At 37.5% G+C, this 23,472-nt stretch overlaps 2 protein-coding genes across 6 annotated transcripts in view; both read left to right on the plus strand.

Moving 5' to 3' along the window:
• LOC306881095 (ceramide synthase 2-like) overlaps positions 1–23,472 on the plus strand; it is a 385,605-nt gene that overhangs the window by 110,241 nt on the left and 251,892 nt on the right. The gene's annotated exons all lie outside the window — the stretch shown is intronic.
• On the plus strand, positions 290–13,408 carry LOC306881044 (uncharacterized protein). 3 transcript variants are annotated; one of them, XR_013785118.1, is made up of 3 exons: positions 290–1,442; positions 3,453–4,115; positions 10,944–13,408. XR_013785118.1 is itself a non-coding variant. In XM_079434929.1 (3 exons), the coding sequence occupies exons 1-3, from the start codon at positions 732–734 to the stop codon at positions 10,948–10,950; spliced, it is 1,233 nt and encodes a 410-aa protein (XP_079291055.1). In that variant the 5' UTR covers positions 630–731; the 3' UTR covers positions 10,951–13,408. The 3 variants fall into 3 exon arrangements, 1 of the variants encoding a protein (XP_079291055.1); XR_013785119.1 differs by lacking the exon at positions 10,944–13,408 and adding an exon at positions 5,294–8,901 and having other exon boundaries at positions 630–1,442; XM_079434929.1 differs by having other exon boundaries at positions 630–1,442; positions 3,453–3,967.

The following is a 23,472-nucleotide window of genomic DNA, read 5'->3' on the forward strand; positions in this document are numbered from 1 at the left end:
ACTCACATAAACAAACCGGACGGTAAACGCGCACTCATTTCTCCGACTCACGTGGGCTTGTGGGAATTGAGTTATGCCGAAAATCCCCTTTTCTGGGGCCGAGCGTTTCTCTCTCTCTCTTTCTCATTCCCCTCCCCACCTCTCTCTCTCAGTATCTGGCTCATGTTAGATCCTGTCTGCTTCAGCAACATCCGAAACCCCACCTCCTTCTGTCTCTCTCTCTCTCTCTCCACCCCATCTCAGGCGGCGTGGAATCCTGGCTGTGTTTAATTGGCGAGTGGCAAGATCTGAGGGAAAGATCGGGAGCCGCTGCATCTGTCAACGCTTTACGAGCCCCAACCCCGGGAGAGAGAGACGGGGAAGGTGTAGGAAGGAAGTGTTTGGAGTTTGGGAACGGGTGAGCTGGGGAATTTTTACGCAGTGGGGATGTGAAGAAAGAGGTGAAACGCTGAAGTAAGACTTCAGAGTTGGAGAAAAAAAAAAAAGGGAGGAAAAGAAAAGAGGCCCACTGTTGGAGAAAGGGCAACGAGCGGGAAAAGTGGGAAAACAAGAGTAAGTTAGAAAAAGGAGGAAGGAAGGAAGGGGGAGGTGAGCGAAAAGTTAGAGAGGCAGAGAGAGAGAGAGAGTCAAACGCAGTGAACGAGAGGAGACGCAGATGAGAAAAACAGACGCTGTGAATGGCCTGGGTGGGGAGAGAACCAGTTGTTTTCTAAGTCGCCTTTCGGACTGGAATGCACTCTGAGAATTTGAGATTCCCGACGCCTTACTGCCAACTTTGCTTGCGACGCGCGCCGGGCCCCGCAGACGGATCATGTCTACGTATGGAGTCTGGAGTAGCCCCGTTCCCAAAGGAGTTGGGGATGGAGGGAGCGGAGAGGACTGGAGCATCTCCGGTTTACGCCGAGCAGCTCCAGCATCCGTACTACAGGTGGGACTCGGCGTGCGTTCGGGAGATCCGGTGGGAGTGCGGATGCGTCCAGCAGTGGTATTACCCGGAGCTGTTGCATCCCTTCAACGGCGACCATGTTTTGAAGGTCAGAGGTCACCGGTGCTACTCATCCTACATTCAGGAATGGGACAACGTTCATCAGCCTGAACATAACGGACATTGCGAGAGGAGACGGGTGTCGTTCCGGCATCACGAGGAGAGACCAGAGACTGGCAGACAATCACACTGTAACGGGCCGAACTCTAATCAGCCGGGTTTTTTCCCAACCGAGGTGCCCTCCAGCAAGCTGGGCCACTCCAGGGCAGTCGGGAACGGGCTGCAGGTGAAAGGATCACTGCGGGAAGTAAGGACGTCTTGGGGGGACGCGGGTCTGGAGAAACATGGCAAGCAGAGGAAGAGCCAGGGAACAGTAAGGGCACAGATCAAACAAGTGGTCACGGAGCTCGAGGAAGTGCTGGGTGGTCTCAAACAGGTCCAGTTGGAGATGAAAGAGGTGAGGATAGAATAATAAATAGGAGAGATGATGTTGCAAGATCAAAAATTGGGTCTTGAAAGTTTTAAAGGGATAGTCCAGCCAAAATTAAAACTATTTTTCTTAAAGTGATACTTTACTGAAAATTCTGTTATCATTTACTCTTGGATGCATAAAAAATTTATTTGAATGTTTTTTTCTTAAAGGGATTAGGGATGTCAATTTTCGATAATTTCCACAATCGATCGTCGTTTAAATTAATGATCAATTAATCGATTAATCGTTAACCTTAATACTGCAAAATGCGTCTATTGCAGTAGCATATAGTCACCGGCATGACAGGATGTGCAAATGCCACTCAAAACGCCAGCGTCCTCACCCGAATGAAAGGGGTTTTTAGTCCACTGACTTATACAAGATGTACAAAAAACTGAGACATTTCTCAGAATATCTTGTTTCACAGAAATCATACTGGTTTGGAACGACAATTGGCCAAATGAAACGCTGTGACTGACAGACTACTGTTTCTCTTCATGCATTCATATATAGTAAACATTCATATAATGAGATTTGTCACTGATTTGGGGTTTCGCATATTTGAGATGGGATTTTAATAAGCACAGAGACTGGATAAGATCAAAAATTAATTCTGTTTAGCTAGTGGAAATATAATATCCGTGTGCTCTTAGCAAACATCTTTGTGATGAAGCCATTCTGAAAACATCATCTGAAAGCCTTCAGAAACCAAAATACACATCTTCCAGCAATGCACTGTCAATTGTATTCATGGATGGATTTACTCCATTGGAAGCTTTATTGTGAAGAGGAATATAGTATTTTCTGGAAGGGAAGGGGCAGGTCCTTAAGTCAGAACAGAATCTTAAAATCAATACCTAAAGATAGCTCAATATGTGCAGACTGATATTAGCAATAATGGACTGTGCAGGACGCAAGACATTAATTGAATTATTTAGATACGTTTCAATGGATGCATCAAGACTCCCATTAGATGTAAATGACTGCAGCAGGAAATAAAGTCAGTAGATTAATGCATCACAGTGAAGGAAGCCAAAAAAATTATTTTTATGCTATATTAACCTGATGATGACCTGTGAGGATGGATTTGGAAAAAACTTTTTTAGTGTTGAAATAGTTTTTGGTGGGTCAGTCTAATGTTCAGAGTCACTAATAGTCAGTCACTGGTAGTCTGAAACACTGTGATGCTTTCAAATATTGATATGAGAGAGTTTAGGGGCCGGACTATTGCTGATTAATGACAGACAGCTTTATGTAGAAGTGTCTTGGAAAGCTGTTTGGAAAGCAGTTATTATATTTTTATCAAGTTGTGCTGCTAGTGAAAATTGCAGTTTACCTTTAAGAAAAATGTAAAAATATACTGTAATAATGTGTGTGTGTGTGTGTCTATGTATATATATATATATATATAAATATATAGGGGCCTATATATGTTCACTATCACGCTGTTCTAAACCCAGCATGAACATTTTGGAACACAAAAATGTTCTACAGAGTATTCATGCTGCTTTTGCCCCCATACTATTCATATTCATTCATTCAAATTGCACTCATTACTTGCTGAAAATCTTGCCTTCATGATTAAAGAACAGGGGTTTCTTAAGGTTTCAAGTATTATAATACTACTGTGCATTAAAAACTGAAATGATTTTTGGATGGAAGCATGAAAGCATGCCTTAGTTTAGTTTTAGTTTTTTTTTATTTTATTTCAGTTTTAAAAAATGCTTTGGTTAACTCAATATAATTGCAAAAATCATTAGCGACCGACATGGTGCGACACATTTGGATCCATCATGTTTGAATATGAGAATGCTGTGGCAGAAAGAAGAATTCCAATCAACAATTAGTGCATGACTCCTTTTAGAAGATTGACAACTTTTGCCATGCAAAAAGGTGGTTTAAAGCATCTCCTTTAGTGCGAGAGAAATCAACTTTAGAATGACATTAGGATGTGTAAATAATGACAGAATTTGTATTTTATTTCTGCCTGTGAAGGTCGTCCAAAAGATCGACATTCTGACGTCTAATATTGACCTTGGTGAAGAAGAACCAAGTCTATGCAATGGACTCTCCCAAGATGCCACTAAAAGCAGTCGGACTGGTGTTGTGGCATTGATCCACAATTCAAACAGCGAAGAGGACATCACTTCCAATTCCTCTCTCGCTCACAGCCCTGTCACTGTGGATTTAGTTCACATTAAAAGTCCTTCGCCAATGAGAAACTGCATAAGTCCAGCCCCTCCTGAGCAACGATCCGTTGCGGTTGAGGATAAAGGCAAACGAGTTGTGAAACAGAGTTCAGAGACTCAAAGGACAGCCAATGGAAACTGCCTACTGCATCGAATGGCAAGGAAAAGCCAACTGGAAAACCACAGACCCCCTGTAGCTCCAGCAGTGTGCACTAACTCAAATAAAACCCACCGGCCTCCACCTTACCCTCAGAACGGACAGGTGAAGATGAGGACGCCCCCCTATCCTGGAAAACATAAGACGCTCTCCTCCACCGTAGTGTAAGGATACAAAACTCGCTTTCACAGAAACCCAATCATCAGCAAAGAGGACAACAAACACATCACACATACTCACAGATACACTGCACACATGCTTAATCGTTTACCAAGTAACTTGTCCAAATGCTTCTTGGTGACGAAACTCAGGGTAAGTGGACACTACACATCCTTAGGCTGTGTTTATGTTCATGCATGTGTGTCTCTGCACCTCTAAACTCAAATTATCATGTATTAATACACTACCATTCAAAAGTTTGGGGTAAGTTTTTTAAATATTTTTTGAAAGAAGTATCTTCTGCTCACCAAGGATGCATATATTTGATTAATTGTACAGTAAAAACAGAAAATGGTGAAATATTTTTACAATTTAAAATAGCTGTTTTCTATGTGAAAATATTTTAAAATGTAATTTATTCCTTTGATGTAAAGCTCAATTTTCAGCATCATTACTCCATTCTTCAGTCACATGATCCTTCAGAAATCATAATAATATGCTGATTTGCTGCTCAAGAAACATTTCTGATTATTATCAATGTTGAAAACAGTTGTGCTGCACAATATTTTTGAGGATTTTTATATTTTGTGACATAACATACAGTATGCCTTTGTCACTTTTGATCAATTTAATGCATTCTTGCTAAATAAAGTAGGCTATTCATTTTTTTTAGAAAAAGAAAACTGTACTGACCCTAAACTTTGGAACAGTAGTGTATTATCACCGATGTATTATCTCAACAGTTTCTCCTGTATTATAGAGCATAGAATAGAGAGCAAATGGAAATGTCTGCTTTTCAGCTTCTTATGAGATTTTTCTTGTCTCCTTAAGAGTTTCAGAAGAGATGTCAAAAACGTCTCAAACTGTGCTCATATTAGCAAATATATCAGAGATCTCAATTTGGTAAAATCTCATTAAATTCTCATTAATTTTATACTTGCTGTCAACTATTATCTAATTTGTTTCAAATTCATATCAGGAGAAACATCCGAGACGACTCAAAGCTTTAAAAAGAGCAACTTCCGATGGGTTTATTTCCCCAAAGTGCTGAAACATGTGCCACATCCATGTGCCTTTCAAAAAAACCTCACTCTCTATTACAACAGACTCCATCACCATGTGTTTTTTCTTAGTTATTATTTCCCAGAAAAGAAAGGCATGGTGGGGTCTGCCGGCATTGAATCATTTCCTTAGAAATAGAGACCGAGTCATTTGTGTTGAAGACAGTCTACACAATGACTCAGTGTTAACAGGGCTAACGTCATGAAAGATGTCCTTCCATCTGTTCCGCAGGCTAACAGAGTGTCAATACACTACATTTGTTTCCTCAGATTACGGTGAGCTTTGTTGTTTGCCCGGCAGGCAGAGGAACGCTGTTGAACTCTGTGCGTTCCCGCATCTCAGAGGCTGAACATGACTTTGGGACAACCGTGCGGCTCTTTGTTGCTTTATCACACAGGATTTCAGGATACAATCAGGAATGTTTGATACTCATTCTGTAAATGAAACTTCCATCCACGGCTGATTATATCGGTTCTCCTTTGGTTATTGTCGAGGCACGTTAAAAGTTCAAACATGCAACTTCAAGGCTGGGATTTCTTGGAAAGTCATCTTACACTGCTGTAGACAAAATGCAGATAATATTACGACGTCCATCGATTAAATTATCCAGATTTATACATGTCCTGAAAAAAACTTGAGAGGTACTTGCCTGTGCAAAACCGGCGGTTGCCAGGGCATTGCTTTGTGGTTGTTAGGGTGTTTTCTGGGTGGATGCTTACAGGCTCAAAAGGGCCCACCCACAAGTCACTATGATATTATCATCCCTAAATATGCAACCTCACTGGAAAAAGACAGCTATACATACAATTCACTGCAGTTTCCATCTGAAATGAACACTAGTGGCAATAAAATCACTAAAAACATTTATGCATTTTCACACAAATTATTTAATACAGGGGCAGATTATCAATTAATAGACTAATTTTTGTGCAGTTCCAAATTCCTTGTATAATGTTATGAGCTCAAAACACTTTTACCATAGTGCATGATTTGTAAACTAATATATTTTGATGTTTGCATCAAATAATCAGATTTATTATGTCTTTTCTGAGGAAACTTTCTCAGCTCACCTGGTATGAGGTACGAGTCCAGCGAAAAACAAATCAAAAGAAATGCTCAAAGACTTGTAGAAGCAAGCTAAAATGCCATGCAAATGCATTTTTAATTGCACTTTTGCTTTTGTTAAATCTATTGGCTAGGGTTTAGTATAAGGTTTAGAGTAGTGTAGTGTACGTTATTTTCAAATGCGATACAGCATTGACCTAGCACCTCTCTCCAGAGACCTCATTTATGCACAACGTAATAAAATGTGAAACAATGTAATAAAACATAGCCAGATTCACGTTCATGTATTTTAGAGAAAACTGAATGCGCTTTTAGTCTCACTCATTGGAAATTTTGTTTATGTACAACAAACAGTATAATAAAACATTGCCAGATTCACGTTCATAACTTTCATAATATTTAGAATTGAATGCAGTTTTAGCACCACTCGCTGAACATTTAATTTACATGCATTTAACTAACGTAATAAAACATAATCAGATTCACTTTCATTGATATCAGAGAAAAGTAAATGCATTTTTAGTGCTATTCAATGGACATTTCATTTACATACAACAACCAATATAAAGTGTTGCCATATTCACATTCATGAAAACTGAACGTGCTTTTAGTGCCACTAAGCTGGGCATTTCACTTTGAATGTGTCGCAAAATACACAAAAGGCAATGTAATAGATCTATTTTGCAGACATATTTTTCCAGTGAGCCATTTGGAAATATGGCTCACATCCCTCCTTTATTTTTTGCCATTTTATCAGGTAAAAATCATATTTCAGATCAATGAAATAACAGCACACCTCCCCTCAATAAGAAAATATTTTGATGTCTGGAGCATGCAAACATTGAGCTTTAATACTTCTGAAGAACCCCTGGCTTAGAAAGCTAGTTCAACCGAGCCATTTAGCTGGGAGATCTTGAATTTGACACTATTCCCTGACGTATCTGACATTCCTCTGGGGTTAAAGTTAAAATGGCAGATGTGATCTTTGTGTGTGCGGTTGAGAACAAAAGGAACTGATTCCTGCCTGCCGGGATGTGAAAGCAGTAGTTACGGTTTGGCAGTAGAGGGTCATTGTCCTCTAGTGGAGGGTATGTCTCTCTGCACCATTGTTTTTCATCGTTTTCAGGCCGGCCCGGCCCTTCTGTCTGGTTTTCATTAGAAATCACTTGGCTTAAGGCCTGACCGAATGAGGCAAGCTCGTACAATATTTGTGATGGTCAAATAAACACAGGCATTTTCAGACATCATTTACGATGACGGCCACCCACTAGCTGGGAGGGCAACAACAGCTGGGCTCAACACAAACCAGGAAGTAGGTGCATAACAGACAGTGTCACCCAAACACAGCGGATGTTTTCATAGACGTGAGTTTACAGAGAACGCCCACCGTTTGGTGCCTTCGCTCGCGTTTCAGAAACCATGTCTTCATCGGCTGTAAAACAAAGCCTTAAGGAGAACACTTAAATTCCAGTTGGGATTAAAATCCCAAAGGAGATCTCTTTATTACATCACTTGTTTCTTCAAGACAGCAGTGAGATTAAATTGAGAGCAAATGGAGAAACTTTTGCCAGTTTTCACAGTTTACCTTAAAATGTTGTTCCAAACCTGTATACTTTTCTTTCCTCTGTGGAACATAAAGGGAGATATTTGAAGAACATTTGTGTCCAAACAATATTGGACTCCATTTGCTTTCAGTGCATTGACAAAAAACACCAAAACATTTTTTTAAATATCTTTTGTGGCATGAAAATGACAGAATTTAAATTTTTGGGTGAACTGGCCCTTTAAGTCGCATGTTTCTCTTAAGAAAAATTGATGTTCTCAAAACATTAAAGTGTGCAAAAGTCAGCGATCTCAAAGTTCTCATCACTTTTATAGCTCTATATACAATACTCTTACTCTATGGCGGCTTTTCACTCATTTCTGTCTGTTTTTTCTAAGGAATTTGACGAGAAATGTGAGACAAAGTTGATACTTAAATTAAACCTTCCAGAGAGCTGTACAAAGTCACCTTAGGGATTTGTTAAATATGCTTTTGACCGTCACAATCCCTTCCTGAATACAAGTATGACCTTGTGTGTCATATAATATTACTCAAACACCAGAAAAATTTAATTTTCATCTCGACCAGAGACATTAAAGTTAAACTGCAACTATAATAAAGTCACATCAGCTTTGATAAATTGTTCAAGCAAAAGCTATTTTAAGAACAATCATAAAATATAAATGTGCAGAAGACAGTTTTACTTTTGGGTAGGTGGATAATTACATCTGTCTGTGTGAGCTCAGACTTTCTGGGGTGGCAGACGATTTGGAGAAATGGAGGAATGGAGCAATCATACAGTATGACGGCATGAAGTCTGCGCACATTGCAGCTCATTCTGGCCACCAATTAAACGCCTTCTTAGACAGGAAGAGTCTAAAATGACCTACTATGGCTTTTTTGTTAGGGGTGGGATTATTGAAAAAACCACCACAATAGTAGAGTAGTGTAACAAAAATAAAATAAATAATAGTACAGCAATCAAGTTGAAAGGTTGCATAGAAATTAAATTGTGATAATTGTGTAAAGATGACTTATTCCCGGAAGTCGCATTAAAATAAGTCAATTAGATACCAGAAATGTCTAAAAAGTGTTTGATGGAAATGACATGGACTTTGGCTAAGCAAAATGTTTCATGCTTTCTCTCTGAATCTCAGTGACCATCTATTTCCAACCTGTGGCCAGATATTAATTGAGAAAAAAAATTTAAATATCGTTTTTTTTTGTAAGGTCTATACTCGATATTTACCAGAAAATAAGAATATAATCTTAGGGAAAAAAAAAAAAAAAAAGGTCACAGGTCTAGGAGAAACTACCCAGAAATGAAGGGATCTCTCGTTGATTGTGATTTATCTTTCCTTTGGTATAATTCAAAATATGTCCCTCTTTTACTGATGATGTCTAGAACCTGATTTAAGAACCAAACAGGAAAAAATGCCAATAAATCGTGTTTAAACGAGATTCATGCTGATTTGTTTAAAAATATAACACCCTAGCAACGACTTAGAACATAGTCAAATAAAAGATGCTAAAATGCTAAAAATAGCAAAGACATTATGTCACACCTATTGTTTTGAATGGGGTAAAAATGCAACAATCAATCGCAGGAAGCCCCGCCTTCTGAATTAAAGAGCCAATCGCTAATCGGTAAAGTCAGCGAAGTCCCGGTTGCTATAGAAACAGTCAGCGCTCTGGACTGCGCATGCGCACAGGCTGATCTAGCCTGAGAAATAAGCTTTTTATAACGCTATGTGAGCAAATAAAACAATATTCACAACACAGTTGTTGTCCGATTTCATTGGTGATTTCAAATATGAAATTTAATCGTAAGCTTAATGAACAGTTTTGGAGAATTTGATGTTTCCCCATACAAAGAGATAGGAGCTGACACTAAATCATAGAGGCCTTAATGACATTATGATCCGATCTCAGATGAGACACATATCTGTCGCTCAAATATAAGTGAATTTTGATCAACAAGTGAAATATGTAACGTTAGACTATTTAATGTCTTACCTGTGTACATTGAGCTTCGAAGTGATTCAAATGATCTGATATTAGTCCTGTGTGTTTTCTTCAGAAGGTTATTTCCGTTAATGCTGCACCTGTTCGCGGGAAATTTCAAATGTATTTTTAGCGCTCTGGTTGATTGACAGGTGAGTAGGCGGTGCTTCGCGACTTATCCGTGTGACACGTGATCACATGCATTTCTGACTGTAATTAATGTGATTTTAGTGATCCAAAACAAAAAACATGTCAGTTCTAGTTTTACATCTGTATTTAGCTCGAAGTAAACTGATTTATCTGAGGAAAACCATGCAAGGACCATAGCAACAGCATAGCAACATTTGAAAAAATCCAAGTTATGCAAAAACTACCATTATAATCAGTGAAGATGCGAAATTAATGTCTTATTTACATCCTATATGCACAGCAGAATTTGGTGAACGCGCGCACTCAACAAAACTCCAGCGCTGACTAATCTAGACGCACCTGATTGGCCAGTGCGTTCATAAACTCAACAGAAACACGTGTGATTGGTTAGAAGCTTAATGCAGCAGCATGCAAAGATCTAAATGTAATTCCACGATTTGACACTTCTCATATTTCATTTTAACTGCAACAGCCATAATATATTTAGTTGAATTATGCATTTTATTTTATTTAGGCATTTGTTCATTTTGGTGGCATTGAATTTCTCATGAATTTCTGACCTTGTGATTGTAACACCAGTACTTTATTATTCTGTAAACCGAATAGTTGTGCAGCTATGTCCAAACCAGAGTGCATTCAGTCAGTCTCCTCTGTCTCTGCAGCTATTAAAAGTGTTTCCAATCAACAGCCTGGCATCTACACTAGAGTCACCATAAAGACAGCACACATTAGGAAACTCATGTCCAATCAGATCTACTGTCCTCCACACCGAGCCAAGCTGAGCGTATAAATTAGAGTAATAAATCACCCTCATAAGCGAGAACAATCTTGGCATTAGAACAGGGGAGGCTAAATTGCATTACATTATTTTAGCACATAATGCAAGCCAGTCAGGTTTGTAAAAGAAACAGCTATGCCAAGGACAAGTCAGAGGAAGAGAAGCACCTACGCCATGCTCATCTTCTGTAATTATTGCTGATTAGGTCTTTTTATATGTTTGTCGGCAGCTTTTCTTTTCTCTGATGTGGGCTCTGCTCCAGTGCTTGCTTATAAGCATTGATCAACACATTTTGAAAGGGACATTTGTCTAATGAAGATGGCTTGTGACCCTGTCTGTGCTGGGCGAGACATGTAATGAAAGTGTTTTTATTACACAGGGACTGATGCCACACAACCCAGCTGACTCACACCGGAGGACGGAGAATCCCAGGCCGAGGGGCAGTGACTGTTTCCCATGGAAAACGCCAGAAGCATTTCTCTCTCACACCCCTGATGAAAAAACCCTAGTTTGGACAATTTAAAGTCACCATGAGATAGCTCAATTTACTTCTATAGCCTGATGTATTTCTGATTGAAAAGAGTCATGTGTTTGGAGGGGCAACAGGGATAATGTCGTTTCAGAGGCGAAGCAAGTTGTTTACTTTTGTTGAAAGATTATGAAAACGAGCATTTTTTAAAAATAGGGTTGGTTTTAAGTTTATGTTTTGTTAAAGACACCATGGCATCCAAATTGGAGTTTTGTTGCTCTTAGTCCATTTTGTCTCCCTGTAAAAGTTGAACTTTTGGCAAATATATGCATTTAAAATATGCGGCCTTTTCTCCTCCAGGAAATCAGCCCAAAAATATTGATCTTGTTTGCATTGATATGCATAGACTAGACCAGCGGTTCTCAATTCGGATCCTTAGCAACTGCATAAAAAACACCTTAGCAACTGCACAGCAACATTCTAAAAAGCTTCTCACAACTTAACACCTTAGCAACCGCATAGCAATGTTCTGAAACACTCAGAATTATCAACTTAATTTAAATAAATTATTAAATTTAAAAGTGCTAAACTGAATTATAAATGTCTTTAGTGATGTTTAATATAAATAAATATAATTTGGTTATATGTGCATTTTATCTGATAGAATGCACCTCTAATTGAACCAAATTAAGTTTGTTTTCATAAACTGAGTGAGAAATGTCTGTTGCTGTAAAATTAAACTTTTAAATATGACAATTTATTAATTAAATGAATAACAACTTAATATTTATATAAGTGCACTTGGAAGTTTTTTCAAGTTAAATTATTAAAAGTTTTGTCCAATAAAATGACCTCTAGACTGAAAACAGCCCCAATCCTAAATGATAAACTCTACATGCCTCTGTAACCAGCACTAGCGAGTTACAAATGATGTTTCATCTCTGTGTTTGATTGCACTAATGCTCATATTTATTTCCCTCTCCAAACATTTAGTAGGAAGTGACTGGAATTTATTCATTTATAAAGTGTTTTCTTGGCTTTCATCCAATAAGTGTAGTTTTGCAGGGCTGTGACATAAACTAAAGACTATTAAAAAAGAGACCTAGTTCCAGTTTCAGTAGGAAATACGTCAGCACAGGAAAGAAAACTGAGCTCATCAAACCATTTCATGGGACTTTAACACTGCTGGTGTGTCACAGGCACAAGCAGGTTAAACTGAGACCAGTGTAATAACATGAAAGGTCCCAAAACATGATTTTACTTGTTATTTGTGACCCTGGACCACAAAACCAGTCTTAAGTGTCAATTTTTCGAAATTGAGATTTATACATCACCTGAAAGCTGAATACATAAGCTTTCCATTGATGTATGGTTTGTTAGAATCGGACAATATTTGTCTGAGATACAACTATTTGAAAATCTGAAATCTGAGGGAGCAAAAAAATCAAAACATTGAGAAAATCGCCTTTAAAGTTGTTCAAATGAAGTCCTTAGCAATGCATATTACTAATCAAAAATTAAGTTTTAATATATTTACAGTAGGAAATTTACAAAATATCTTCATGGAACATGATCTTTACTTAATATCTTAATGATTTTTGGCATAAAAGAAACATTGATCATTTTGACCCATACTATGTATTTTTGGTTATTGCTACAAATATACCCCAGCGACTTAAGACTGGTTTTGTGCTCCAGGGACACATTTAGGTTGAAGCTGTTTTGGGTCATTTCAGCAGGGTCTCTATCTCTCTCTATCTGTCTCTGTAACCCTTTTGGAGCAAGCTGCCCTTCTTAACTAACCTGTGACCTGATATCTGCGTGTTTCTCATTTAAAGGGAACACAACCGAGGAATAAGCTGCTTTAGGTTGGAAATGATGACTTTATAACAGGGCCTTGAGTTAATTTATTTTTTTTACTATTATTATTATTATTCAGACCAAAGATTGAAATGATTTTTGTTCAGGGAGGCTGAATGATGTGTAATTATGTTAAGCTAAAGCTAATGAACATTAACATTGCCTCAAAGGCAGCTCATAAAACCACTTCAGACAGAGAGGTATACAGCTAATATCTGCTAGAAACAGAGTTTATACTTCTGGATTCAAGTCGATGGATCCTAACACAGTATTGCAGCTGTGGACTGGAATTTTTAATCAGTATTTAAAGCCAGTATAAGCCATCTTTATAGATTGTTGCAATCATGTAGAGGCAATAGAGGGCGCTTCAGACCACAGAACAACAGAAAGATGACGTCAATGACACGTGAATGTCTTATAAATGTGTACAGCTCACATGAAATAAAACATTAAGTGTGTAAATTATATTCTCTGTGACTTCTGATTTTATAAGCATAATAATAAATAAAATGAATTTCTAAACATTTCTGATTTTTGAAATAAATTGGCAATGATTTTTGAAGGATCACTGAAGATTGGAGTAGCTAATGATGCTGAAAATCACAGGAATAAATGACATTTTACAATATATTCAAATAGAAAACAGCTTTTTTTATAGTAAGAATATTTCACAATATTAAAGTTTTTGCTGTATTTTTAATTAGGCTTGGTGAGCAGAAGAGACTTCTTTAAAAAATATTTAAAAATCAAACAAATGTAAAACTTAACAGTAGTGTATATTCTAATATTAATATTGACCCTTTAGCATGTTTTTTTTTTTTACAGCTGTATGGTTTGGGCCCTCTTTCCTAATGGCTTTCTCACATACAGTATTTGCAAATGACAGTATTCCTCCAGTCTGACTAATATTTGCACTATAATTTAGAGCTCTGCATGGGGAGGTATTGACAGCGTCTGTGTCCCTGTTTATTTAAATCTTGTCTGAGAGTTTCTCACTTCTCTCTGAGGGGCCTCTTCACATCCCAGCATGCATCTGTTCAGGGGGCGAATGCCTTGCGTCTTTATACTGTATAACATTATTAAGAGATATATGCATAGTAAACTGCTTTTTATGTCATTCAGCATCTGAAAGCCTATTAGAGAACATGTCATAGGTCATATTTCATGCCAAAAACAAAGGAAAGAAATGTATTTTATTTTTGCTATTTTATTTTGTTTTAAGTTTTTATTTTTTTTATTTTTTTGCATTTTCACATTTTGACATGAAAATTGAACAAATTCCCCACAAATGCTCATAACTGTTATGCAGAAAAAATCTCATTCACCCTTTCTGTAATGCAATATAGTTCATATTTATTCGTAGAAAAAAATCATTTGTGAAGTATTTACACATCATTGTAGTATTTTTCTGCTGCCTTTAATTTATGCTTTTCAAAAAATAAATAAATGAACCATTGTATCACACTAATGACCTAATCCCCATAAATGTAACATTTTAATTTAATGGGAAACTGTGTCTAATTGTCCTGAAAAAGGTCATTAATTTTCATGTCATTTTAAAATAGATAAATATAATAATTAATAAATTATATACATAACAAATTTACTTCATTAACTTTTGATTTGGGGTAAAATGTGACTTGGACATGTTTTAATGTAATTAATGTTTTTCATTATCATATCAATTTTCCTAAGCGCTCATGCAAAACTGATTTAGAGCAGCATGCAATGTGCTTAAGATGTTCATCTGATTAATCACAGTTCACTGGTCTTTAACACTTCACCTGTTAACTGTCACCGGTGGGCCCACTTGCCATTACATGATTTAAACAGTAATATCTTAGTCTGAACCAAAAACAATCTTGACAAACTATATATCGTTTGAGCTTAGCTTAAACTTAAAGACTCTAGTTTTCATATTTGGTGACTGATTTTTTAAATATTTTACAGGGCAACTGTAATTTGTTAATTTGTAAGAAGAGTACTCATCAGTCAGAGAGAGAGAGTTCTGACCTTCTGAAATAGTGATACATATATAAAATCATGAAAAATCATGAAAAATCTCCATTCATGTTCATGTCAAGTGTTCAAAAGATAAAAGTCATTCTATTTTTTGAGAAAAAAAGGTCTAAAAGTGTTTCGAATATAAAGAAAAAACAATAGGTTCTCAATTTTTGATGCAGCGTGAACTATATCGTACGTCCAGGGTTCTTGTTGCATGTCTTTTATGTGTTTTTTAGAGGATGAATTGAAATCAAATACTGCCATACCACCCTTAATACTTCTGAATGTGATGTCTGCTCATAAATATTGAGAAAAGAATGAAAAAAACGTGTCAGATCACTCAAACCATACATGGAAATAGAGCCGCCCTTATATGGTTACTAATGGGGTTTGATGGTCATCTAGTGGAAAAGCTTGGTACTGCGCCCAAACTAAATTTCACTGAAAGCTCATTTTTTGAGATATCAACCTCAAATTTGGAACACAACTTTTTCAGATTTTTGGTTTTGATTTTCTAGCAGTTTTAGAGTAAAACATGTTATGTAAAATATATATTTGACATAAAATATAAATATTAAAATTTTTACATTTTATATTTTCATAAACTTAAACTTCCATAACTTTTTTGTAATACAATTTTCAGAACTTCTACAATAATCTGCTAAGTGTCTTCTTTAAAAAGAGACCAACCTTAAGTATCTGCTCCAAACCATTCAAAATTTATAATAATTTAAGTTGGAAATGTCATTTTCAGGCCTATACTCAAAAAGTGGAACCGACAGTTAACAGGTTAAAGTGTCTGATATCTCAAACCGGCCTCATGGTCCTGTCATGACGCAGGAACCTCTGATTCCCCTTGTCAAACTCTATCTGCTGGACTCCAGGCGGAGCGGACAAATATTGAGCATGGGTGACTCATTCAGTGACCCGTCTCTTCTCCCGTCTGGCCCCAGAAAGACAAATGCCGGTTAAGCGGGTGTGTTCCTCGTGACTAGCCGCTAAGTGACTGTGGGTTAGCGAGCGCACAAGGTCAGTCAAACACAGTCATTATTTTTGGCCCTGGCCACCGACTAAACGATGCAGATGAGTCTTGGATGCATTGCTTAGTCAAACATAAAGACAAGCAAGTATGTCTTAATATTTGAAAAATTGCTGCAGTAATTCAAAATCACTTGTGTTTTTGTTTCTTTTAACTTCCTAGAATGTTTGCACAGCTGATGAGAAGCAGCCTATAAAAAAGGTTTAGAGCAAATGGACCAAATTTCCTTCCTAGAAAAGAAAAACAACTAAAACATGACAAAAATATACTGAGGAAGATATTTAGTTTTTGCAGTATGTGCAATATGAATGTAAAGGGATAGTTTAAAAAGAGAAAAACAGTTTGGTCTCCATTGACTTCCATTGTATTTTTTCCCCTACTATGGAAGTCAATGGGTACCATCAGCTTTTTGGTTGGTTACCAACATTCTTCAAAATATCTTCTTTTGTGTTCAGCAGAAGAAAGAATCTCACAAGTTTGGAACAACTTGAGGGTGAATAAATGATGACAGAATTTTAATTTTCAACACTTCAAGACTGATTTAAGACCTTTTAAGGTCTTGTGAAAGGGAGTTCTTAAGAGCTTTTTCTGAGAAGTTGATGTTTATGATAATATGAGAACAAATATCAGTGGGCTCAGAAACACATTTTCATACACCATCGACAGATATTTGTTCTTGTTTTAAGCAAAAAATCACTTAGTTTCTCAGAAAACAGGACTTCATATCTTCATATTGCATCTCAAGAATCTTGATTTAAAGACATATTTCCACCCAAGAGCTGTAAACAAGAACTTTTAAAAAGCATTTATTAAGGCAATTATTGCACTGATCCATAGCTGTGATCATTTATTTTAACAACACAGGCTATTTGAGGATGTTTTAATGCGGTTCCTCTCGGGTAAAAACAGCACGGCTGTCCTGTGGTGCATTAGACAGTGAATCTGACCAAAAACAACACGTAAAAATAAATGTCCATTCATACAGCCAATGTTCAACACCATTTCTCCTAAACAAGGAACCTGCTGTCCAATAATAACACCAACCTGTGAGCGTTTATGACTTATTGAAGCCTTCAAAAAAAACTTTTCCAGGTATAAAATGCAGTCTGGTGATCATGACAGTCTCTCATTAGTAAGAAAAATCTGTTTAAATGGAGAGTAAAATGAGACTTTTGCTTGAAAAAACCCTATAGGGAACATCCTTAGAACGTTCTCGTAAGGTTTACTCAAGTTATGAATAAACGTTCCTATCGTATCGTAATTTTCTTTTAATGTTGTCTGGTCTTTTCTAATGTTCTCTAAATCATTTGTACGTTTGTGGAAAGTGTTTTCTGAAACATCCTATTTGGACATTCGGCTAACGTTTGTCACTCTTTGTTTTCCGGAATGTTCAGAGAACATTTAAAAGTAACATTCCCATAATGTTTGCACAATGATAAAATGGAATGTTTAGAGAACATTCAGAAATAACGCTTTCATAACATAGTGGGAACATTAACGTTCTTAGAACATTTTTGTTAGCTGGGTAGTAATCAGTTTCAGAAGAGATCTCATCACTATCTGTAACTGTGCTCAAAATCACAAAGTCTGCAGTCAAAGGTGAGAGATCTCAAAAGATGCTTTATCGTATGACTCATGATACTTGAATCATATCTGAGAGCAAATCAGAAAAATTGATGGAGGACTAAAGGGGGAGAAAGAAAAAGAGAGAAAAACTGAGTGAAGGGATGAAAGGCAGGTGGTGAAGAGGTTTGTTAGATGACAGAGATGTGTTAAGTGTCTCAAAGCGGCTACTCAGAGACTGATCTCAACACTGAAAGAGATGTGAATGAAAGCTGGAAAATGATGTAATGATATCTCTGTAATGTTATAATTATATAACCACACTCTTCTGCTCACCAAGCCTGCATTTATTTGATTAAAAAAACAGTACAAACAGTAATATTGTAAAATAGTATTCCAATTCCAATTTAAATTCTCCCACTCTTTAAAGCAGGATGGATTCTGATTGGCTGTCAGTGTTATCGTTCATCGGCTGGAAATCGTATATAAAATAATAATCGCTTTTAATCGTATCCAACGATATTGTAGTGGAAACTTATTAGCTATTCTCTTAAATTTAGATTAAGTTGCTGCTTTTACACAATCTGTATTGAATAAAGTGCTAGGCCTATTTAAACAAATATGATTTGACTTGCTATTGGTGTGGATAAAACAAATATCTTACTGAACCCAAACCTTTGAACCCTAGTGTATATTCATGCTTATGTCCTAAATCAGTAGTCATGTCAGCGTTTCTCAATGAAAGCATCTTGTAAAATACACGGAGGAGGTTCAGCTGGAAGTATCTGAAGTGAAGAAACTCTCTGACAGACAGACTGACTGGCCTGATTTCTGAATCACACTCCCTGTGCGCTTCTGAGGGAAACCACCACTGCATTTCTGGGTTTCCTTCACACACAAGCTTCTGACCACACACTTCCATCTAACGTTACACACACAAGCTACTAAGAAGCGCACACAGCACGTTTTGTGCACTTTTTCTCTTACACGTACACCTTCCCTGACGTCAATCCGCCTGTCTGTAACACACTTCACAGACCACGACTCTTATTTACTCAAGATGAGCACCTATTGGGTGTTTCTCAAACGGAAGGCTGCATTCTACCGAGGCTAGTTCAGTCCTTCAGAGTCTTGTAGGCTAGAGTCCTCCTCAGCATATAAATGCTAGAATAAGACGGTCTAGTAAGTGCACACATATGTGCAGCCCTCACCGTCACGGCACGAAAATACTAATAAAACTTAGTTTTGGAAAAATACTTTGTATTACAAATCTTTATATTATTAGGCTTTCTATTAATGCAATACAATGAATGACAGCTGTCTACAGTCTCCCCGTGGCTTAAGTTATTGGCAGTTTAGCGTTTATAGAGTAATTTACACCAAAGCAAAAAATAACATGTCCGAAAACATTCTTTTTGTCTAACATTTCATAATAAATTCAGACAAGCTCAATAATGACTCGTTTTTCATCAGTTTATTTTCATGAAATGGAATGGGTACAAAGGATTGTGACGTGGCAGCCTAGATATGCAGCCTTCGTAGGAAGTATAGCCTTCTGTTTGAGAAGCACCCGATGTCATTCTCACTCACCCTACATATTTCTGGGCCATACCTGTGTGAAGAGGAAGAGGTAAACATTCTGAAGGACAGACAGCACAGCTACTTCCTGTTTGGTCTCGACTCAGCCAAAATCATTATTGGACCTGCAGCATTTGTATATAGTTTGAAATCTCTTTAACATTGTAAATATGATAAAAAAGGTTAATATTGTTATTATTTATCAGATTTAAAATGTATATGTACTTTTATATATCTATATAAAAATGTTAAAAAAAGTAAATGTCACACACACACACATATATATATATATATATATAATTATAGCTATATGATCAAATCTGTGATAAAATTTACAATAATTAAAATAAAAATTATATATATACAGTATATGTATGTATGTCAAGTCAAGTCAAGTCACCTTTATTTATATAGCGCTTTTAATAATGTAAATTGTGTCAAAGCAACTGCACAATATCAAAAAAGGAAAATAGTGTGTCAATAATGTAAATTGAAAAGATTAAAAAAAGATTTTCAGTTAAAGGCATTTCATTATTGAATTCAGTGATGTCATCATCCAGCTCAGTTCAGTTTAAATAGTGTCTTTGCAATCAGGTCGATGATATCGCTGGAAATGAAGTGTCCCCAACTAAGCAAGCCAGATAGGAACAACAATTGCAGAACCGGGCTAATATGGTCGTACTTCCTGGTTCTAGTAAGGACTCTAGCTGCTGCATTTTAGACCAACAGTAGTTTGTTGATCAAGCGTGCAGAACAACCACCCAATAAAGCATTACAACAGTCTATCCTTGAGGTCATAAATGCATGAATTAGTATTTCTGCATTTGACGTTGAAAGCAAAGGTCGCAATTTAGATATGTTTTTGAGATGGAAAAACGCAGTTTTACAGATGCTAGAAACATGGCTTTCAAATGAAAGATTGCTATCAAACAGCACACCTAGGTTCCTAACCGATGAAGAAGAATTGACAGAGCAGCCGTCAAGTGTTAGATAGTGTTCTTCGTTATTACATGTGGGGTTTTTAGGTCTGATAATTAACACTTCTGTTTTTTCAGAATTTAGCAGTAAGAAGTTTACTCGTCATCTAGTTTTTTATATCGGCTATGCATTCCGTTAGTTTCTCAATGGAATAGGGTCTAACATACATATTGTTGGTTTAGATGATTTAACAAATTTATACAATTCTTCCTCTCCTATAGTAGAGAATGAGTGGAATTGTTCCTCAGAGGATCTATAGTGCACTATCTGATGCAATATTGTAGCTGATGGCTGCATGGTTACAATTTTATCTCTGATAGAATCGATCTTGGAAGTAAAGTAGTTCATAAAGTCATTACTCCTGTGCTTTTGGGAAATGCCAACACCTGTTGATGCTTTATTTTTCGTTAATTTAGTGACTGTATTGAATAAATACCAGGGGTTATGTTTGTTTTCTTTGATCTTCCTTAAGCGTAAAGGAGCAACTGTATCTAAAGTGCTAGAAAAGAGAGTCCATAGTTTCTGTTACATCATCAAGTTTTTCTGTGCTGTTGGATATGCTGAGGAATTGAGATAAATCAGGAAGATTACTTACAAAGCAGTCTTTTGTGGTAGAGGTGATGCTTCTACCATACTTGCACAAGGAGTAGAATTTACAGTTTTAGCTATATGGAGTTTACACAAGACCAGATAATGATCTGACATATCATCTCTTTACTGCAGAATTTCAACACCACTAACATCAATTCCATGTGAGAGTATTAAATCTAGAGTATGATTTCGACAATGAATAGGTCCGGAAACGTGTTGTCTAACCCCAGTAGAGTTCAGAATGTCTACGAATGCTGATCCTAATGTATCTTTTTCATTATCGACATGGATATTAAAATCACCAACAATTAAGACTTTATCTGCAGCCAGTACTAACTCAGATAGAAAATCAGCAAATTCTTTGATAAAGTCTGTGTGGTGCCCTGGTGGCCTGTATACAGTAGCCAGTACAAACATCACAGGGGATTTATCACTAACACGTGTTTCTCTAGATAATGTTATACGCAGCACCATAACTTCAAACTGAGAATATTGCTATAAATTGTAGCAACACCTCCCCCTTTACCTTTCGGACGTGGCTCATTTTTATAGCAGTAATCTTGGGGGGTGGACTCATTTAAAGTAATGTATTCATCTGGTTTTAGCCATGTTTCTGTCAAACAGAGCAAATCTAGATTATTATCATTGATCAAATCATTTACAAAAAGTGCTTTTGTAGAAAGGGACCTGGTATTCAGTAAGCCAAGCTTTATCAATTGTTTCTCTGTATTGTAAACATTTTTAATTTGTTGAACATCAATTAAATTGTTACTCTTAATTTGGTTTGGACGATTTCTGTATTTTCTAGTTCCGTGAACAGACACAGTCTCTATAGTGTGATATCTGGGTGAAGGAGTCTCTATGTGCTGAGAATTAACTGACTTCTGTGACGTAAGGCGGCTAGCAGACGGTCAGTTTAGCCAGTCTGTCTGCTTCCTGACCTAGGCCCCAGTTAGTCAAGTACGAACTCTAAGACTATGTGCCATATTTCTAGAGAGAAGAGCGGCACCACCCCAGGAGGGATGAACACCATCTCTTTTCAACAGGTCAGGTCCGCCCCAAAAACTCGTCCAATTGTCTATAAAGTCTATGCTATTCTGCGGGCACCACTTAGACATCCAGCCATTGAGTGACAGCAGTCTGCTATGAATCTCATCGCCACGGTAAGCAGGGAGCAGACCAGAGCATATTACAGTGTCTGACATCGTACTTGCAAGTTCACACACCTCTTTAACATTATTTTTAGTGATCTCCGACTGGCGAAGTCGAACATCATTAGTGCCGACGTGGATAATCTTACTGAATTTACGTTTAGCATTAGTCACTTTTGCCAAGATGTCAGGCGCTCTGGCTCCCGGTAAACATTGGATTATGGTGGCTGGTGTCTCTATTTTCACGTTCCGAACAATAGAATTGCCAATAACTAGAGCACTTTCATCAGGTTTCTCAGTGGGTGCGTCACTGAGTGGGGAGAACCTGTTTGATGTTCTGATCGGAACGGAAGAGCGGTGTTTTGACCTAATATTAATTTTGCCACCAATATCAAAATATACTGTCTACAAATGTCACCTCTTGAACTGTTGAGTCCAGGGAAAAGTCGCAGTCTGGAGTGTGTAACAGGCAGACAGCATGTTCTCTGACTGAGTTGTGCCGTGTCAGCATGTTTCACAGCTGAACATGTTTATGTGATGCATGTCTGGCAGATGTATATATTAACCCACACAAAATGTCTTTCTGTATCCAGCTCATGATATTGTGTACAGTCTAAGACTTTTTCCCCTGGTGTTTCAGGCTGACAGTAGCTGAGGAATTTCTCCACTCTGTGTGGAAGAGACTGTGCCAATGCAGGCGTGCCAGAGAGACTGGCACACACACACACACACACACACACACACATGTTGGGTTTCCATGTTTTATGGGGACATTTCATAGGCATAATGGTTTTTATACTGTACAAACTGTATTTTCTATAACCCTACACATAAACCCCTTACAGATACTTTCTGCATTTTTAGATTTTCAAAAACCTACGTTCTGATTATAAACTTGTTACCTCACGGGGACCAAAAAATGGTCACACACACACACACACACACACACACACACACACACACACATACATTACATTCATGCAATACATTTTGGAAATATCTATATGCATATGTATATGTATCTGTATGTATATATACAGCCCGAATTCCGGAAATGTTGGAACGTTTTTTAAATTTGAATAAAATTTAAACTAACAGAACTTCAAATCACATGAGCCAATATTTTATTCACAATAGAACATAGAGAACATAACAAATGTTTAAACCAAAATTTAAAAAAACCGAGTAAAACAGTTTTAAGGACAAAATGAGGTCATTTCAAATTTGATGCCTGCAACAGGTCTCAAAATAGTTGGGACGGGGGCATGTTTACCACGGTGTAGCATCTCCTCTTCTTTTCAAAACAGTTCGAAGTTATGAGTTTCTGCACTTTTGGTGTTGGAATTTGGTCCCATTCTTGCCTGATATAGGTTTACAGCTGCCGACATATTTTTAGTGAAGTGACATACTGCCAAGTATGGTGACCCATACTCGGAATTTGTGCTCTGCATTTAACCCATCCAACGTGCACACACACAGCAGTGAACACACACACACCGTGAACACACACGCGGAGCAGTGGGCAGCCATTTATGCTGCGGCGCCCGGGGAGCAGTTGGGGGTTCGGTGCCTTGCTCAAAGGCACCTCAGTCGTGGTATCGAGGGTGGAGAGAGCGCTGGACATTCACCCCCATTCCCCCCCCCCCCCCCCCCCCCACAATCCCTGCCGGCCCAA

This window comes from Barbus barbus (assembly GCF_936440315.1).
Source record: "Barbus barbus genome assembly, chromosome: 15".
Lineage (NCBI taxonomy): Eukaryota > Metazoa > Chordata > Actinopteri > Cypriniformes > Cyprinidae > Barbus > Barbus barbus.